This window comes from Agrilus planipennis, unplaced genomic scaffold (assembly GCF_000699045.2).
Source record: "Agrilus planipennis isolate EAB-ADULT unplaced genomic scaffold, Apla_2.0 scaffold32, whole genome shotgun sequence".
NCBI classification, from domain to species: domain Eukaryota; kingdom Metazoa; phylum Arthropoda; class Insecta; order Coleoptera; family Buprestidae; genus Agrilus; species Agrilus planipennis.
The window spans coordinates 1840054-1860012 of record NW_020439506.1 but is presented as its reverse complement, the minus strand read 5'-3'; the positions used below and the strand labels follow the sequence as shown (position 1 = coordinate 1860012).

The following is a 19959-nucleotide window of genomic DNA, read 5'->3' as shown; positions in this document are numbered from 1 at the left end:
GGGATCATTCTGAGCAAATAACATATAAATCCCCCAAAAAATTGTTTTTAGTGTTGTACACGGTTATCCCCACTACGTTATACACTTTTTCACCTCTTACGATCGTGGGTGCCTATATCCAGACAGATATTAGAAATTTTTACGAATCTACTATAAGCAAAATCCTTTCCTTTGATACTCTATCAATTAGGGTTCATTTTTATGCTTTTCGATGGAGAACCCAAAGAATCCATGACCATTATTTTCATTTGGACCTAAGTTGGAAAGGGAGTAGTTTAAAATCAGGATTTAAAGAAACCACAACTTTAATAAATACTTGCATCACAACTATTACAATAAACAATTGCATGTTTTTTATTCGATCACAAGACATTGTGGGAGATGCTGTCTTAAGTAGCAGAAAAGTTCTCGTGAAGCGCTAGGACAATTGGTTAATTCTAATTCACGTAATTGCCATAGTTGTATTAAATTTGATAGACCATTCGACGTAAGGAGTGAACAACCTGAAAAAATGTGTACATTTAATTTTTAACTGAATTAATTAATTCACTTAACTTCGAAGGTGGATAAAACATGAAGGTAATTGTTTAGAATATCGGAACTACGGTCGGAAAGGGGAGTGAAATGGGTGCAGAAGGTGGGGATGACCTTGTGCAAAACTAAAAAAGCGCCTTGGGATGTGGGGAGAAAGGTTGGAAGTGTGAGGGGCGAAGGTAAAAAAAAAATAAAAAAGAAAGTAACGTAACTCATCTCAAATCTAGCCGAAACCAATATTGTAATAAATTTTGGGAGTTATTTTAGTTTAGAAATCCAGCTCTATAATTTTATGTATGTATCTGCGATTTTTATAAAAAATGAGAAAAATCGCTCAAAAAATGTTTTACTATGCTTAAATAGGTTAGGGTTGTGGCAAGTTACGATAGTTTTTTTCATTTTCATTTCATTCTCTTCACCTAAAAATACTTTTTTAGTCATGTTTAAGATTATCCCTACACCTCCACCAATATTCCCTCTTTTTATATATATATTTTTGAAGCGGAAATCGCAGCGTCATCTACTTTTTCATCTTTGAAAAATTAAAAACCATGACGACATGCTATCAGTATCTCGCGAATCATTCAAGTATGGTTATATTATATGTATAAGATTTAAACAACTCCTTATACCCATACTTACTCTCGATCCAATCTTACATGAAATATTTGCGGGATGACAACCTTTAAACAACCCTATTTACTCCTCCCCCTCAGTCTTAGATATGGCAGAATCTTATCCAAGACGAGGTCGAGAATGTGAAGAGAAGGAAGTTGTTTAAACCTTGCACTTATTTTTTAACACACATTGATTTCGGAATTATTTCAAGATGTATTAAAAATTATAATGCTACTTGCATTTACGTATGCACATAGATGCATATACGTAAATGACCAAACACAGTCACGCTATATGATCCTTAAAGTCAATTTACACTTTAACAGTTGATGGTTGCTTAAACTGTTAATAAAAACATGTTTCCAACATGTAACTCTCAGTTTTCACACGAACTGGAGTGTAAACAGCTTGCTTTTAATTGAAAGTTTATGTAGATGGACAAAATTATGATTAACATTATGTGTTTTTCTGTTCAGTTAATTGGAGATACACTGTAATGCTTTTTTGTTTATCAAAATCCTCATTTATTGCTTTAAAGATTATGCAGTTAAAACATATCAAATTCGTTATTCTGCATCAATCAGGAAAATAACTTTTTGTAATTTACCTGCAAGAGATAATATTTGAAGATTTCTCATTCCACATAAATGTTGCAATCCAAAGTCTCCTATTTGGGTGCACCAACGAAGACATAACACTTGTAACGAAAGCATCGTTGATAAATATCCAATACCAGTGTCTGATATTTGTACACATCTAAAAACATTCAGTTTAAATTTTGCAAATTCATCATAACTTTCAGAAACATGTTACCTGTCCAAAATAAGCTCTTCGAGTTGATTGAGATCACATGCAATGTAATCTAAGGCAGCGTCAGTAATCCGGGAACACCACGATAGGTCGAGGCTTCGTAAATTCTGTAAGTTTTCTGCTATTAGTTCAATTCCATCATCCGTAATTTTGCTGCACCCTGACAAACTGAGTACTGTTAAATTTGGTAACGCATGTACTAAAAAAAAAACATTGTAGATAAATATAATATAAGCAACTTTTGGTGTTTCTTTTGCTTTACCAAAATTTACAACTCCGTGATTAGTAACTTCCCAACACGATTGTAACCTTAAGACATTAAGCGTATTGCTCTGTTTGGATGAAAAGTATCCTAAGGCGGTATCTGTTACGTGATAAGCTTGCAACGAGAATTTGTAAAGGGCTGGTAATAATTGAGCGACAGCTCCGACGGCTTCATCAGCGATATTAATACAATCGCTTAATGTTAGAGAAACTATTCTGGGCTTAAGGCAAGCCCATAAGCCTGCTTCCGTAATCTCATTACACCCTGTTATCTCCAATTCGTACAAAGCCTAAAAGTAATTCCTAGAAAGTGACACGTTTGGGTTATTACTTTAGTAATTATTTACCTGAAGGTGGTCAAGGAGAATTTCCAACCCCTTATCGGATATACTAGAACCCTGAATACTAAGCGAGTGTATATGTTTTGATGCCATTGGAAAAGTGTTGGCGATATCACTAGCATCTTCGTCGATGGCTCCGACTAAACAAAGTCCGTGGAAACCTCTCCTTAGAAAAGAAGTGTAAAGTCTTGTTTTATCAGCGGACGAAGCTGTTCGTAATTCTCTACACTGTACGACGGGGGTGAGTCCGGTCCAGTATCTCGGCGTTCTGTACAAAATATCGCGCCAACGTGTACAAACCCGTGGTAAAACGCAACGCTCGCTCGGACTGAAGTAAAGGAAGAACTTTGATAAGAATTTTTCGTCTAGCATCAACTGGTCCCATGTCAAACGGTTCTGGTTGAGACACTGTTTCCATGAAGTTGACGTCAAATAATTGACGCTAAAATGTTACAATGTATGGAATGCTCTTAATCGTTTACCATGTCCTTTGTATATAGTATGTACGTACCTTGATTCTGAAGCTTTAGCTTCACGGGACGGATGGGTTTTAGACGATTTGTCAATGTTTTGCATTGACGAAGAACTGCTACTGAAACTGCTGCCACAAAACACATTCGTAACACGTTCTATGACACTGCTTTTTGTCGAATTGATGCTTGTTCTTAAACCCAGTCCGTTTATCCGTTTCGACAGTTCAGCAGACGCTCTTTCCACGACACTTTGCGTCGATGTGGACGACATAATTTTCCGAGCTTTCACGCTTGGTAATAACGTACCATTTTTGCCCGTTTTGCTCATATGTATGATATGTATATCTTTGTTGACTTTTTATCGTGTAGGCATTATTATATCGAGGGGTAGGAACGATGAAACAACAGTCGGAAGGGCCGCTGATGATGTCGCGACCGTCAGTCAGTCGGTGAATGGAAATTGCGACTTATTTGTAAAATGCTGATAGTGCCGTCCTCATGAATGTGTCTTGTACTATTTGAAGCGTATACTTTATATACATTTTTCCGTTCCGTGTCGTCCGTCCGGTTTTGATATACATATGTGCGCGAGCCTTTATTTTTGACTTGCAAAAAATGAAGTTGATATTTGTGACTTTTTGTGACCTTAACCTTATCTATAGTATGTCTATGGTTGTGACTAGCCTGACAGACGTCAGTGAACGAATTATTGTAAATACTATTAAAATATATTAAGAATTAATAGTTACGACAATTATAACAATTATTATCGTACTCTAATTTGAGTATCTGCAATTACTTCCTACTTTAACGTAGATAAAATGATAGTTAGTGCTACTTGTAGTGCTGTTATTTACATTCTAATAGAGATGCACGTAGTATTGTAATACCATATACTCTATATAATGATATTTTCACTTGAAGAGGATTTATACAAGTGAGAGGATTACCTTGGTGATATTTTTATCATGGGGTCTGTGTGGAAAAGACTTCAAAGAGTGAATAAACTTGCTGTCAAGTTTCAATTTACAGTGTCTTATCACCAACTTTCTTTTGAATTTACACCCAAATGGTTGGCCTAAAAGCTTTCATGTATAAATATGTGGTGTAAATAACGATATTTGTAGGGAACCTCATAAAATTGCAATAGTATGGACTCGTAGATCTAGACGTGTAATATCAACTACAATGCAATGGGAACCAACACTGCAAAACCCATATAAGGCTCTAGTGGTGTGGCCTCTTCCTGAAAATCATCAGATATCTGTTACACTGTTTAAAGACCCTAGAACAAATGAGCTAGAAGATAAAGATTGGTGTTTTATTATAGAAGATGCAAGTATTTTTTGATTACTACTTTTCTTAACGTATTGTTTGCTAATATGATGATTTTACCCTAATGATAATAGTTTATTGATTACAAAAATTTGTTGTCTATTTCTTACTCTGCAGTTTAAGTCTGACAACATGCAAATTAATTTCTAATTTTATAGATTTATATTAAGTGTTTAATGATTTTATCGAATAGCAGGTAGTACCAAATGGTAAAAGGCGACAACTTGCTGTGGCTCATGTCAATATGCGAAAATATGCTAGTGTAGAGTCTTCTCAACATCAGCTTCAACTACAGTTTAAGCCCACGTCGAAGAAAATTCAAAGTGCAAAGTTAGAATGTACTTTATCTTGTGTGTTTCTTAGAGAAGGAAAAGCAACGTATGAAATTTTAAACATTAATTTCTAACAATGGATTAATGTATTTTTTTTTCACTTTGATATTTAGAGATGAAGATATGCAATCCATGGCATCTTTAATGTCTGTTAATAACAACAGTGATATAGCTCCTTTGGACGATTTTGAAGATGAAGATTTCTCATTTAGTGATAACTCTGTGAAAAACAGCATACAGGAAGTAACACAGCACCTGCAACAGATGACAAATAGTTTATCTGGTTCTGACATAGCTAGTACTCCAATGAGTGGTAAGAAAGAATGCTATAATGTGGCCTATTAGAAAAATTTTGACTCTATAATGACTATATTTGGTAATTAATTTCTAGTGAATAGTATTCAGTCATTCGTAAGAGATGACAAAACTCCGACCGGAGAGAATGTACTGCCACCTNACTAAGTTTAGTGCCGTATATGCAAAAGCAATGTAACAAGGGGATGGTAAAACAGAGGTAATGGGGTAGCAGATAAAGTGCATAAATTCTAATTTTAAAATTACAAACCACAAAGTACTTAAATACAACAAATTACATGCAAGCGACGATTTGATCAAATAAAAATACATAAAGCAACTTATTATCTTATATTCCGGTTTGACATCATATTTTTTTAAATAGTTCAATGGCATAACAGATAAATCGGATAGGAATTCAAAAAAAAAAGAACCCACGTTAATAAACATTACAATAGACATTATAAAAGTTAAATTTAAATATGCAGTATATTGTTATAATGTAGGTACTTTCTATGCTTACCTTTATAGAATAGAAACTTCCTATTTGAAAGATTAAATTTAACTAACTGAAAGTATTAATTAAGTGCCACGTGAATTAGTTAGCAGGAGTTTGCAATAAATATTTTTGAACTACATACTCATTGTTTGCTTACAAACGTTAAGATTAGTTACAAAAATATTGTTTATGTATTATAAAGCTCAGAATGTTTACAACAGAATTTTGTAAATGATTTTTAGTTGTATTTTTTTTTTAAATCTATTAATGGATATATATTTGGTAATAACAGGGACAATTGAAATTGAAATAGTATCACTATGCAGGTACCTCACACAGCGAGAAAAATAGAGAAATTTCATGCGTACGCAGATTGTTAAGTAGCAGAAGAGTAAATGCACATCGAAAGAACGATACATTACATTGACGAAGAATTAATTATAGGTACCACAGCCCATCACAGCCCCAGAAAAGTTTTATAATAAATAAAATATTATCAGGTATGCTACACTAATTAAATATAATAAAGCAAACTGCGTTAAGTTATAATAGAGATAATAAAAAAATGTATGAGTTCCAGCGATTCGGAAAAGCCACCTACCTGTAAACTCGTCCTCCCATTCTAAACCCGGATTAAGATTGTATTCGTCTTGAGAGGAGAAAGAAACATATAATCAATCAATAGGACAATAAGAGTTAAACTTTCGTCAATAATGCCAGCTCGACTGCGTCAAGAATTTCGACAAAAAATACGATCTCTTATTTTTTTTTTTTTAAACGCGCTTTTTGGAACAAAAACATATTGCCGTACTTTAATAATTCCATGAAAACGATATCTTTGCAAAANGCCATATTAACAACAACAATAATAATAACAATAACAACAGTGGTAACAAAAAAGGAGACGCAAAGAAGCCAGTTTTGATGACAAGACGTGAATTGTGCGATCCGTTTGGGTCAGACGAGGAGGACGATAGTGGTGTTAAAACTGTCCAGGAAGAATCGCCAGTACTTGTTACATTACAAGCCAATGGGGTAGGCCCAGAAAGTGAAACTGATAACGTTGATAAGAAGGACCCATCGGTCATATCCGTTACTGATATTCCTATAACGAACACTGTAAGGGTTTTATTATTAAATATATTTTATGTATACTTTTTAATTTCACTGTTTAACTTGTAGCAACTTCTATCACGACACACGGAACAAAAGGAGAGGGCAAGGCAGTTGTTGGAGCAATTGAAAAAGGACGGAACCACTTCACCCATTAAGGTATTGTAAATAAAATGAAATTACTTCTAAATATAATAAGTTCTTCCATTTTAATTTTAGTCAATGTCTGAAGAGGAAAGGCAAGCACAGCTGAGAGAAAGAGCCCGAAGGTTAATTCTTGAGACACGAAAGGGTTCAGCATCTACAACTGAAATAATTCGAGCTGTCAGTCCTGATTCGTTGAAATTTATTTTAGACACAGAAGACAAATTAACGAAAAATGTAGATGAATCGAAAAAACAGGGTGCCAAAGGTAACGAATCGTGATTACACATGCTTACCGAATTTTAGTGTATTTATCTACAATTTAAAAGCTCGATTTTGTAGATATGGAGAGTAATGGAAACATATCTTCGTCGGCAACTCTAACCGAAGAAAAATTAGAAAAATCTAGTCCAATCATACAAAATACTCTTTCATCTAGTTTAATAGCAAACCAAATGAATATGAACGAAGTAAGATGATGATGATGACGATGATGATGATGGGAATAAAAGAAAGACATACATTTCTAATTATTTTATTTTTAGGTGGACATTGACGTGCAAAATTGGGTAGACCAAGAATTAGAAGATTTGGAAAGAGAACAAAGTGCCATCGATAAGCAAGCTGCTGCTTTAGAGAGGAAACTAAGGGACGTAATGGAGGACCCTGGTAGTTCCTGTGAAGAAGAGGAGGCTTTAATGTCCCAATGGTTTACGCTTGTTAATAAGAAAAACGCACTTTTACGAAGGCAGATGCAACTTAACATTTTGTAAGTACATTAAATGCACCAAATGTAGTAGAATTCAGACAATCGAGTTGTTCATGTTTTATAAATTTTTGTAGGGAAAAAGAAAGCGATTTGGAGAGAAGATACCAAATGTTGAATCACGAATTACGGGTGAGTCTTTCTATCGAAGATTGGCGAAAGACGGACGAGCAACGTGCCAGAGAGGCTGTACTTTTAGAAGAATTAGTTCAAATAGTCAATAAAAGGGACGAACTGGTCCATCATTTGGATAATCAGGAGAAAGCGTAAATTATTTTTTACAATTAGTAAGATTTATTATGTTTCATTAATTTATTTAATTATTTTAGAATCGAAGACGACGATCTGATAGAACACGACTTATCACAAATGGAGCTACAGAGAAAAGAAAAGTGTGTCATCTCATAGTCCTATTACACTTTTTTTTTTATTTGATATTCTAGGTGAATATGAATAATTATTTCGCTACTACAAGATCAAATGTATAGGTTTAACTGTTTACAGAAAGACATCCTCTCTTTATTTATTGGTTGTAGATTTTTTCGTATACTAAATTATTTTATTTTGGTTGTGAAGATGAATTTTAAATATTCTAAAAGACAAATCAAAAAGTTAAAATCTCACAGTGGATACTTCTTTTTAGTAATACGTAATAAATATTGATTTTTTTATTGTGCCATACTAAAAATTAATTGTGTAAGTGCTTCATTATTTTTTTTTATCGAGTTCAAAATGGTTATGATTTTTCATGTAAAGATTTTTGTGATTGGGAATATATTTGGTAATTAATTTCTAGTGAATAGTATTCAGTCATTCGTAAGAGATGACAAAACTCCGACCGGAGAGAATGTACTGCCACCTTCAGAAAAAATGATTAATTTAAATCTTCCATTGCCGAACATTTCTGATTTTCAGCAGTCGGAAAAAGATTTTTATTCTGAACGGTGTACAGAGCAATTAGAGGAAATTGCTAACATGGTGGAAGAGGACAAAAATGATTCTATCAAAGATGTTCATGTAAAAAAGGTTAAAATAAAGTTGGAACCTTTGCCGCTTGAAAAAAATGAAGTTGCAGAAGAAAATGGTTACAAACAAATACAGAAATCGACTACCCCAGGTATATAATTTTAGCAGTAGGTTATTATTTATTTAGTCAATCGTTTTAAATTTACTAGGTCAAGATTTATTGGAATGGTGTAAAGAAATGACTAAAGAGTATCCAAATGTAAAAGTAACTAATTTAACAACAAGTTGGCGCAATGGTATTGCTTTTTGTGCGCTCATACACCGTTTTAGGCCCGATTTAATGTATGTAGTTACACAATTTGCCTATTAAAACAAACGGAATTCACAAGGATTTACTTATTTTATAGTGATTTCGATTCACTCTCTCCCCATGATGTTAAGGGAAATTGTAAAAAGGCTTTCGACGCTGGCGATGCAATAGGAATTCCTAGAGTAATAGAACCATCAGATATGAACATGTTGGCAGGTAATGAAACATTTAAAGATGCATTAAGTAGTATTTTAGTTGTTTTTTTTGCCAAATGCGCAATAAAATTTTGTTCCAGTACCTGACAAATTGGCTGTAATGACGTATCTATATCAGTTAAGAGCCTATTTTACGGGTCACGAATTGGAAGTGGAACAGATTGGAAAAACAACTGATGAAAGTAGTTACAAAATAGGACGTTTCAATACTGACAGTGATACTGACGTTACTATGCAGTTATTTGGTCAAGAAATTATTAATTTAAGGAAAGCAAAGCAGCAACAGGTATCTATAATATAATATACATTTATTTTTAATAAAAATGCTTTTCATGTAACTAAAATAAATTATAGGCTAACAAAGACGTTGAACAGAAACGGGAGTCAATAGAAAGGGAAGACAACACCAACAACAAAGATTCTAAAAGAATTATAGTCGCTAATGATAAATCCAAAGTATCTGTAATAAATGACGTAAGTGATAGGAGTGAAAAACAGTTTTTACAAACAACAGCAGCAACAACAACAGTTAAAGATGTTAAGGATATTTTCTTGTCCAATCCAAAGGATATTATTTTGTCAGGCTCAAAGAATATTTTAGGGAGGGTGTTGTCTCCATCAAAAGATAAAGGAACAGGCCATATTAATAACAACAATAATAATAACAATAACAACAGTGGTAACAAAAAAGGAGACGCAAAGAAGCCAGTTTTGATGACAAGACGTGAATTGTGCGATCCGTTTGGGTCAGACGAGGAGGACGATAGTGGTGTTAAAACTGTCCAGGAAGAATCGCCAGTACTTGTTACATTACAAGCCAATGGGGTAGGCCCAGAAAGTGAAACTGATAACGTTGATAAGAAGGACCCATCGGTCATATCCGTTACTGATATTCCTATAACGAACACTGTAAGGGTTTTATTATTAAATATATTTTATGTATACTTTTTTAATTTCACTGTTTAACTTGTAGCAACTTCTATCACGACACACGGAACAAAAGGAGAGGGCAAGGCAGTTGTTGGAGCAATTGAAAAAGGACGGAACCACTTCACCCATTAAGGTATTGTAAATAAAATGAAATTACTTCTAAATATAATAAGTTCTTCCATTTTAATTTTAGTCAATGTCTGAAGAGGAAAGGCAAGCACAGCTGAGAGAAAGAGCCCGAAGGTTAATTCTTGAGACACGAAAGGGTTCAGCATCTACAACTGAAATAATTCGAGCTGTCAGTCCTGATTCGTTGAAATTTATTTTAGACACAGAAGACAAATTAACGAAAAATGTAGATGAATCGAAAAAACAGGGTGCCAAAGGTAACGAATCGTGATTACACATGCTTACCGAATTTTAGTGTATTTATCTACAATTTAAAAGCTCGATTTTGTAGATATGGAGAGTAATGGAAACATATCTTCGTCGGCAACTCTAACCGAAGAAAAATTAGAAAAATCTAGTCCAATCATACAAAATACTCTTTCATCTAGTTTAATAGCAAACCAAATGAATATGAACGAAGTAAGATGATGATGATGACGATGATGATGATGGGAATAAAAGAAAGACATACATTTCTAATTATTTTATTTTTAGGTGGACATTGACGTGCAAAATTGGGTAGACCAAGAATTAGAAGATTTGGAAAGAGAACAAAGTGCCATCGATAAGCAAGCTGCTGCTTTAGAGAGGAAACTAAGGGACGTAATGGAGGACCCTGGTAGTTCCTGTGAAGAAGAGGAGGCTTTAATGTCCCAATGGTTTACGCTTGTTAATAAGAAAAACGCACTTTTACGAAGGCAGATGCAACTTAACATTTTGTAAGTACATTAAATGCACCAAATGTAGTAGAATTCAGACAATCGAGTTGTTCATGTTTTATAAATTTTTGTAGGGAAAAAGAAAGCGATTTGGAGAGAAGATACCAAATGTTGAATCACGAATTACGGGTGAGTCTTTCTATCGAAGATTGGCGAAAGACGGACGAGCAACGTGCCAGAGAGGCTGTACTTTTAGAAGAATTAGTTCAAATAGTCAATAAAAGGGACGAACTGGTCCATCATTTGGATAATCAGGAGAAAGCGTAAATTATTTTTTACAATTAGTAAGATTTATTATGTTTCATTAATTTATTTAATTATTTTAGAATCGAAGACGACGATCTGATAGAACACGACTTATCACAAATGGAGCTACAGAGAAAAGAAAAGTGTGTCATCTCATAGTCCTATTACACTTTTTTTTTTATTTGATATTCTAGGTGAATATGAATAATTATTTCGCTACTACAAGATCAAATGTATAGGTTTAACTGTTTACAGAAAGACATCCTCTCTTTATTTATTGGTTGTAGATTTTTTCGTATACTAAATTATTTTATTTTGGTTGTGAAGATGAATTTTAAATATTCTAAAAGACAAATCAAAAAGTTAAAATCTCACAGTGGATACTTCTTTTTAGTAATACGTAATAAATATTGATTTTTTTATTGTGCCATACTAAAAATTAATTGTGTAAGTGCTTCATTATTTTTTTTTATCGAGTTCAAAATGGTTATGATTTTTCATGTAAAGATTTTTGTGATTGGGAATATTATTATAAGTAGTTGTTGTGATAGTGTAAAAGTTCTCAATTTCGCTTTCTTAAAAAATAATGTGTGTAATTAATAACAAATGTCCAGTGATGTCTGTTGTTAGCTAATTTATTTCTGAAAATGCTTTAGTTAATTTAATAATAAATGTGATTATATAATGATGTTAAGAGAGCCTAATAAAGTCGCTGTAATTATTTGTGAGCAGGTGTATAAAACGCAATATAAATGGAAAATGCCACTAAGCTTATAGATATTATTTGTAATGTCATATTATCTCTTATTATTAGTTTTTTTAAATGTACTCCATAATTAACTAATAATAGCCGTAATAACACGATTTATTACATAAGGCGTTTCAATTTGCAATTGTCCATTTATAAAAAAAACTCGAATTGTGCGAAAAATGTACATAATTGACTTAAATCGTAAGTCCTTGAATAGTTTTTGTTTATGTACATAATCTGTGTAACTATTACTGATATAAAGAAAATATTCTTTAAACGACTAGTTATTATTTATTATTTAATTGTTAAGGGACGTGAATATACTTTTTGTGGTTCATTTTTGGTCATATACAGAAACTTTGTTGTGAAAAAAGGAAAAAACTTTGGTAATTTCATAGATATACAAATTTGTGGCAGTAGGAGGTAGAGAATGACTGGCGGCGCGGAGGTCTTCATGCAACACTAAAAAAGTGTTATTGGGAGGTAGTGGAGTGGAGTACAGGTGAAACATACCCAATCTAACCTTAGCCATCCTTACCTAACCAAATGTATATATGTATAATGAGTAAGAAATGCTTTGGAGTGATTTTTGGTTGCAGTTGAAATACGAAACTTACATAGAAATCAAAGATATTCTCTCTTATCTTCACCTGAAGAAGTCAATGCCAAACAATTGTTGTCAACTATTAATATATATTTTTTTGAAATTTTACTTTCGTTTCCTTAATTGATTATGGAGTTTCAACAAGTAAAGCTTTCTACCATTAATTACTTAAGTAGAAGTTACTTTTGTAATTATTATGGATACAAACTATACATTATGCAACTTTAAGATGCGATATATTTTTTGAAAATTAAATTATTATTATTATATTAGTTTACAATCTTTCAAACGAGGGATCATTCTGAGCAAATAACATATTAAATCCCCCAAAAAATTGTTTTTAGTGTTGTACACGGTTATCCCCACTACGTTATACACTTTTTCACCTCTTACGATCGTGGGTGCCTATATCCAGACAGATATTAGAAATTTTTACGAATCTACTATAAGCAAAATCCTTTCATTTGATACTCTATCAATTAGGGTTCCTTCTTATGCTTTTCGATGGAGAACCCAAAGAATCCATGACCATTATTTTTATTTGGACCTAAGTTGGAAAGGGAGTAGTTTAAAATCAGGATTTAAAGAAACCACAACTTTAATAAATACTTGCATCACAATTATTACAATAAACAATTGCATGTTTTTTATTCGATCACAAGACATTGTGGGAGATGCTGTCTTAAGTAGCAGAAAAGTTCTCGTGAAGCGCTAGGACAATTGGTTAATTCTAATTCACGTAATTGCCATAGTTGTATTAAATTTGATAGACCATTCGACGTAAGGAGTGAACAACCTGAAAAAATGTGTACATTTAATTTTTAACTGAATTAATTAATTCACTTAACTTCGAAGGTGGATAAAACATGAAGGTAATTGTTTAGAATATCGGAACTACGGTCGGAAAGGGGAGTGAAATGGGTGCAGAAGGTGGGGATGACCTTGTTCAAAACTAAAAAAGCGCCTTGGGATGTGGGGAGAAAGGTTGGAAGTGTGAGGGGCGAAGGTAAAAAAAAAATAAAAAAGAAAGTAACGTAACTCATCTCAAATCTAGCCGAAACCAATATTGTAATAAATTTTGGGAGTTATTTTAGTTTAGAAATCCAGCTCTATAATTTTATGTATGTATCTGCGATTTTTATAAAAAATGAGAAAAATCGCTCAAAAAATGTTTTACTATGCTTAAATAGGTTAGGGTTGTGGCAAGTTACGATAGTTTTTTTCATTTTCATTTCATTCTCTTCACCTAAAAATACTTTTTTAGTCATGTTTAAGATTATCCCTACACCTCCACCAATATTCCCTCTTTTTATATATATATTTTTGAAGCGGAAATCGCAGCGTCATCTACTTTTTCATCTTTGAAAAATTAAAAACCATGACGACATGCTATCAGTATCTCGCGAATCATTCAAGTATGGTTATATTATATGTATAAGATTTAAACAACTCCTTATACCCATACTTACTCTCGATCCAATCTTACATGAAATATTTGCGGGATGACAACCTTTAAACAACCCTATTTACTCCTCCCCCTCAGTCTTAGATATGGCAGAATCTTATCCAAGACGAGGTCGAGAATGTGAAGAGAAGGAAGTTGTTTAAACCTTGCACTTATTTTTTAACACACATTGATTTCGGAATTATTTCAAGATGTATTAAAAATTATAATGCTACTTGCATTTACGTATGCACATAGATGCATATACGTAAATGACCAAACACAGTCACGCTATATGATCCTTAAAGTCAATTTACACTTTAACAGTTGATGGTTGCTTAAACTGTTAATAAAAACATGTTTCCAACATGTAACTCTCAGTTTTCACACGAACTGGAGTGTAAACAGCTTGCTTTTAATTGAAAGTTTATGTAGATGGACAAAATTATGATTAACATTATGTGTTTTTCTGTTCAGTTAATTGGAGATACACTGTAATGCTTTTTTGTTTATCAAAATCCTCATTTATTGCTTTAAAGATTATGCAGTTAAAACATATCAAATTCGTTATTCTGCATCAATCAGGAAAATAACTTTTTGTAATTTACCTGCAAGAGATAATATTTGAAGATTTCTCATTCCACATAAATGTTGCAATCCAAAGTCTCCTATTTGGGTGCACCAACGAAGACATAACACTTGTAACGAAAGCATCGTTGATAAATATCCAATACCAGTGTCTGATATTTGTACACATCTAAAAGCATTCAGTTTAAATTTTGCAAATTCATCATAACTTTCAGAAACATGTTACCTGTCCAAAATAAGCTCTTCGAGTTGATTGAGATCACATGCAATGTAATCTAAGGCAGCGTCAGTAATCCGGGAACACCACGATAGGTCGAGGCTTCGTAAATTCTGTAAGTTTTCTGCTATTAGTTCAATTCCATCATCCGTAATTTTGCTGCACCCTGACAAACTGAGTACTGTTAAATTTGGTAACGCATGTACTAAAAAAAAAAAAAACATTGTAGATAAATATAATATAAGCAACTTTTGGTGTTTCTTTTGCTTTACCAAAATTTACAACTCCGTGATTAGTAACTTCCCAACACGATTGTAACCTTAAGACATTAAGCGTATTGCTCTGTTTGGATGAAAAGTATCCTAAGGCGGTATCTGTTACGTGATAAGCTTGCAACGAGAATTTGTAAAGGGCTGGTAATAATTGAGCGACAGCTCCGACGGCTTCATCAGCGATATTAATACAATCGCTTAATGTTAGAGAAACTATTCTGGGCTTAAGGCAAGCCCATAAGCCTGCTTCCGTAATCTCATTACACCCTGTTATCTCCAATTCGTACAAAGCCTAAAAGTAATTCCTAGAAAGTGACACGTTTGGGTTATTACTTTAGTAATTATTTACCTGAAGGTGGTCAAGGAGAATTTCCAACCCCTTATCGGATATACTAGAACCCTGAATACTAAGCGAGTGTATATGTTTTGATGCCATTGGAAAAGTGTTGGCGATATCACTAGCATCTTCGTCGGTGGCTCCGACTAAACAAAGTCCGTGGAAACCTCTCCTTAGAAAAGAAGTGTAAAGTCTTGTTTTATCAGCGGACGAAGCTGTTCGTAATTCTCTACACTGTACGACGGGGGTGAGTCCGGTCCAGTATCTCGGCGTTCTGTACAAAATATCCCGCCAACGTGTACAAACCCGTGGTAAAACGCAACGCTCGCTCGGACTGAAGTAAAGGAAGAACTTTGATAAGAATTTTTCGTCTAGCATCAACTGGTCCCATGTCAAACGGTTCTGGTTGAGACACTGTTTCCATGAAGTTGACGTCAAATAATTGACGCTAAAATGTTACAATGTATGGAATGCTCTTAATCGTTTACCATGTCCTTTGTATATAGTATGTACGTACCTTGATTCTGAAGCTTTAGCTTCACGGGACGGATGGGTTTTAGACGATTTGTCAATGTTTTGCATTGACGAAGAACTGCTACTGAAACTGCTGCCACAAAACACATTCGTAACACGTTCTATGACACTGCTTTTTGTCGAATTGATGCTTGTTCTTAAACCCAGTCCGTTTATCCGTTTCGACAGTTCAGCAGACGCTCTTTCCACGACACTTTGCGTCGATGTGGACGACATAATTTTCCGAGCTTTCACGCTTGGTAATAACGTACCATTTTTGCCCGTTTTGCTCATATGTATGATATGTATATCTTTGTTGACTTTTTATCGTGTAGGCATTATTATATCGAGGGGTAGGAACGATGAAACAACAGTCGGAAGGGCCGCTGATGATGTCGCGACCGTCAGTCAGTCGGTGAAAATTTCACCGATCAATATTTCCCGCCACCCCTGCCACATTCTGTTTACACAGCACATACATACACCCTTTTATATTTAAGCGAATATAGCGGTAGAAAGGTAGCTACCACTACAAACACATATATTGTTTTAAACAAATCTATTTGTATTACATTTGAGTACATGTATGACTACAAATAGTGCCGGTTTTAACTTTTGCTGTAGCCCCTGGGNTGTATATCTTTGTTGACTTTTTATCGTGTAGGCATTATTATATCGAGGGGTAGGAACGATGAAACAACAGTCGGAAGGGCCGCTGATGATGTCGCGACCGTCAGTCAGTCGGTGAAAATTTCACCGATCAATATTTCCCGCCACCCCTGCCACATTCTGTTTACACAGCACATACATACACCCTTTTATATTTAAGCGAATATAGCGGTAGAAAGGTAGCTACCACTACAAACACATATATTGTTTTAAACAAATCTATTTGTATTACATTTGAGTACATGTATGACTACAAATAGTGCCGGTTTTAACTTTTGCTGTAGCCCCTGGGTAATTTTTTGGTAGCGCACTTTGTCCAGGTTTGAAAGAAATTTGAAAGGTCAACATTGTCCAGGTTTCAAAAAAATTCTTACTCTGTATAATGACAGCACTTGATGAATTTATGTAATTAATTTAATTTTAGTGTTTTTAAAATTTCTAAATTTAGGCGTACATTTTTGTATAAAAACATTTGATATTTTTCATTTTTGTCTTTAGTAATAGTATTTCAGTTTTTAATCTAAAAACATTCAAAATACCGAAAAGTGAACTTAATATGAGCCCAAAGTGCTTCTTTGCTTCCGTAAGCCATTGCGCACTAAAACAATATTTTTTTTTCAATTAAATACTTTTTTGTAGTACCTATTTACTTAAGGATAATATATTTTTTAAGAAAACTTGGCAGGCATTTTCTCATTTTTTAAATATTGGAGTTTTTCTAGTGGTGTTTGCAAGATATCACCACATGCGAAGATTAAGTATGATTCAACTGATTGAGGTATACTTTTTCTTTATGTTATAGTTTCTTCAGTTCACCAACAAATAATTTTTCTATGTACTTCATATGCTTCCTTATTTGCCTTTGTCATCTGTTTTAATTGGAAAAAAGACACTGATGACGAAAAGTTTGCTTAGTGTGAAAGATCTGAGCCAAAATAGAGCCGAAAATATTTTTTTTATTGTAAAATCAACATCAATCATTTTTGCACGTTGTAATAAGAGAAAGAAATGGAATCCATAGTTTCTTTAGCTTTGAATTCACCTAATAAGTGAAATTTTTCGAATCTTTTTCTAAAAATTTTGGATTATACGCATTTAGTAGCACAAAACAATATCTTATGGTTTTCAGTTTTACAAAGCTGGTGTATATCAATTAGATATTGCCTTGGGGGTTGTTTTGTCGTAATTCATAGGATTTAATAGTTCCATGCTAAAGGTACAATAAGTGGTGATTTGACAGGTTCTGATATCAATTTCGAACTTCAAAATTTCATGGACCATGGACAATGTCGACCCAATATTTTAGATTTTTTATTTCCAAGGAGCGCAGCTTTTAACTTATAAATTTTGTCGGGAGTCTGGACATCATATGAAATGTCAGGAGAATCCAGCCAAATCTCGACTATCTGACAATTCTAATTGCCACTTGAGACGAGGCAAAATGATTTCAATTGGTAGCAAGCTTCTTAGTGGCGGATTTAACGGGTAGCCAAAGGTCCCCACAGCAGAAAGGTCCCACGCTCCAGGGCCTTATTTAGCAGCCAGTTTAAGTGTGACATTAGTAGCGGGATATTTACCTAAAAAATATGGGCAACCAAGGGTTCTGTACAGATTTGCAGGTATGTAAATAGTTCGTCCCTCTCGAGAATCAAATACCAAAGATTTTTCCCGATTTTCGAGTATGTTTTAAGTTTTGTTCCAAAATTAGTCCCCAAAACGTATAATTAAAAAATTATGTTCTTTTTGTGATTTAATTATAAATTCACGGTTTTAGGATTTTCCCCTTTACTTGTGCTATAAGCTATAAGACATTGCTTCTGTCTAAATTTCATAATTATATAGATTTTATATATTAACTAGTGACCCGCCCCAGCTTCGCACGGGTGCAATTCTGATACTAAATATATTTTTGTTTTGTTTAGATTATTATCGAAAAGGGGAAATCTTCAAAAGATACCCCCTGAACATACTAAATATACTACAGAATGTCTTTATATACAACATTCACAATTTTTTTATTAGACAATACAAACCGGCCTCCCGCCGGTACCGCTGCAACCGCTATGTCCCTGCATTTTAAATCTGTAAGATCTTCGAAAACATTCATTTAAATTACATTCTGTAAAGGGCCATATTGATCTATATTAAATGCACAATGTATTTAAGGTACTTAGTTGGATAAGAATTAATACTGTATTGCCTACAATTGCTTCGTAAATAAGTCATTATTTCTCATAAAAAGTAAAGGATAAAAATGGTTATTGTGGGTTATCCCTAAGAGATAGACATATACCGTCCCGGACTTTTTTGTAGACCCTTTTAAGATGTACAATATTGTAGTACATTATTTTGATCTATCTCGTAGGTTTCAGCCAGCGTTTGTAATTTAAGGGCAAAAAATGTGTTTATTTACGACATCACATTACAAACCTCTAAAATTATCAGTGTTTCCCTGCTATATTATGCATGTATTATACATATAAACCTTCCTCTTGAATCACTCTATCTTTTAAAAAAAACCGAATGAAAATCCGTTGCGTAGTTTTAAAGATTTAACCATACATAGGGACAGACAGCGGGAAAGCGACTTTTGTTTTATACTATGTAGTGATAATAATATAGGTTTTGATTACCTTCTGAGGGTCAGAAACTCAGAAACGTCCGTATCTTTGATTCTCTTGTTTCACATCTCCAAGGGATTGCAGACTTGAGTATTTGTTAGATATTAATTATAACCTGATATGTCCACGCGTCTTTGAGAAAAAGGGTCTTAATAGACACACAGACAAATGGACAACGAAACGATCCTGTAAGTTTCCTTTTTTCCTTTTGAGGAACGGAACCTTAAAAAGGCTATTTATTAGTAAATTTATTCGTTTGCACCAACGACAGTTTGGGAACCAATTCAACACTATGAAGAAATTCTCAGGATTTTTCGCCACGGATCTAAATCATGAAGTGAACTGGATAGTTTCTCAGAAAATGATGATTTCTCCAACCATTGTCTATTACATTACTATTTAGCGTTTGTGATATCAAACAATATAGTGGACAGCTTTCTCGAGTTGATGTTACTTTTTTAATAATAATATGTCCTCATCATAAAGTGTTCAGTCCTAAGACTGGTTGGACACACACATTCACTCCTTCCTATCTTGAGCTAATCTTCGCATTTCCCTAAAACTAGAACAACCCATATCCTTTACTATTTGCGAACAGTAATCTAATCTAGGTCTACCTCTACTCGTCCTATTTTCCGTTTTTGCCTCTGTCCTCTGTTCTCCTATTCTTTCTAATACCTCTGCATTTCTAACCTTCTCTATCTAAGGTATCTTCATTTGCCTGTAACATCACATTTCAAACGCTTCTAACCTTTTCTTCTCCACCGCGCCCACTGTCCATGTTTCGCACCCGTACAGCGCCGCGCTCCAAACATACACCTTTAATAACCTCTTTCGAATTTCTAAATTAACCGTTCGCGAGCATA

The 19959-nt window shown here is 33.9% G+C and overlaps 3 protein-coding genes across 3 annotated transcripts; 1 reads left to right on the top strand and 2 right to left on the bottom strand.

Moving 5' to 3' along the window:
- Nucleotides 1-354: 354 nt before the first annotated feature.
- Nucleotides 355-3466, bottom strand: LOC108733648 (F-box/LRR-repeat protein 16-like). Its single transcript, XM_025979182.1, has 6 exons — nucleotides 3079-3466; nucleotides 2574-3009; nucleotides 2225-2516; nucleotides 1966-2161; nucleotides 1760-1908; nucleotides 355-503 (listed from the first exon to the last, which is right to left on the bottom strand). The coding sequence occupies exons 1-6, from the start codon at nucleotides 3366-3368 to the stop codon at nucleotides 355-357; spliced, it is 1512 nt and encodes a 503-aa protein (XP_025834967.1). The 5' UTR covers nucleotides 3369-3466.
- Nucleotides 3467-3720: 254 nt separating this feature from the next.
- Nucleotides 3721-12092, top strand: LOC108733668 (EH domain-binding protein 1). Its single transcript, XM_018464926.1, has 15 exons — nucleotides 3721-4112; nucleotides 4168-4375; nucleotides 4572-4753; nucleotides 4821-5020; nucleotides 8320-8640; nucleotides 8699-8831; nucleotides 8897-9015; nucleotides 9095-9300; nucleotides 9369-9923; nucleotides 9988-10077; nucleotides 10138-10330; nucleotides 10405-10532; nucleotides 10608-10831; nucleotides 10906-11094; nucleotides 11158-12092. Exons 1-15 carry the CDS (start codon nucleotides 4009-4011, stop codon nucleotides 11234-11236), a joined length of 2931 nt encoding a protein of 976 aa, XP_018320428.1. The 5' UTR covers nucleotides 3721-4008; the 3' UTR covers nucleotides 11237-12092.
- Nucleotides 12093-13066: 974 nt separating this feature from the next.
- Nucleotides 13067-16205, bottom strand: LOC108733653 (F-box/LRR-repeat protein 16). Its single transcript, XM_018464904.2, has 6 exons — nucleotides 15808-16205; nucleotides 15303-15738; nucleotides 14954-15245; nucleotides 14691-14886; nucleotides 14485-14633; nucleotides 13067-13228 (listed from the first exon to the last, which is right to left on the bottom strand). Exons 1-6 carry the CDS (start codon nucleotides 16095-16097, stop codon nucleotides 13080-13082), a joined length of 1512 nt encoding a protein of 503 aa, XP_018320406.1. The 5' UTR covers nucleotides 16098-16205; the 3' UTR covers nucleotides 13067-13079.
- Nucleotides 16206-19959: the final 3754 nt, after the last annotated feature.

What these genes read in the sequence shown, in the direction of transcription:
- LOC108733653 (XM_018464904.2), bottom strand. Translation starts at nt 16,097, where the DNA reads ATGAGCAAAACGGGCAAAAATGGTACGTTATTACCAAGCGTGAAAGCT. An exon ending in GCTAAAGCTTCAGAATCAAG is followed by an intron (nt 15,739 to 15,807) that starts GTACGTACATAC and finishes GTAACATTTTAG; the next exon opens with CGTCAATTATTTGACGTCAA. An exon ending in TTCTCCTTGACCACCTTCAG is followed by an intron (nt 15,246 to 15,302) that starts GTAAATAATTAC and finishes AATTACTTTTAG; the next exon opens with GCTTTGTACGAATTGGAGAT.
- LOC108733668 (XM_018464926.1), top strand. Translation starts at nt 4,009, where the DNA reads ATGGGGTCTGTGTGGAAAAGACTTCAAAGAGTGAATAAACTTGCTGTC. An exon ending in ACAGAAATCGACTACCCCAG is followed by an intron (nt 8,641 to 8,698) that starts GTATATAATTTT and finishes TAAATTTACTAG; the next exon opens with GTCAAGATTTATTGGAATGG. An exon ending in ACCAAATGAATATGAACGAA is followed by an intron (nt 10,533 to 10,607) that starts GTAAGATGATGA and finishes TTTTATTTTTAG; the next exon opens with GTGGACATTGACGTGCAAAA.
- LOC108733648 (XM_025979182.1), bottom strand. Translation starts at nt 3,368, where the DNA reads ATGAGCAAAACGGGCAAAAATGGTACGTTATTACCAAGCGTGAAAGCT. An exon ending in TCACGGAGTTGTAAATTTTG is followed by an intron (nt 2,162 to 2,224) that starts GTAAAGCAAAAG and finishes TTTTTTTTTTAG; the next exon opens with TACATGCGTTACCAAATTTA. An exon ending in TCAAATATTATCTCTTGCAG is followed by an intron (nt 504 to 1,759) that starts GTAAATTACAAA and finishes ACATTTTTTCAG; the next exon opens with GTTGTTCACTCCTTACGTCG.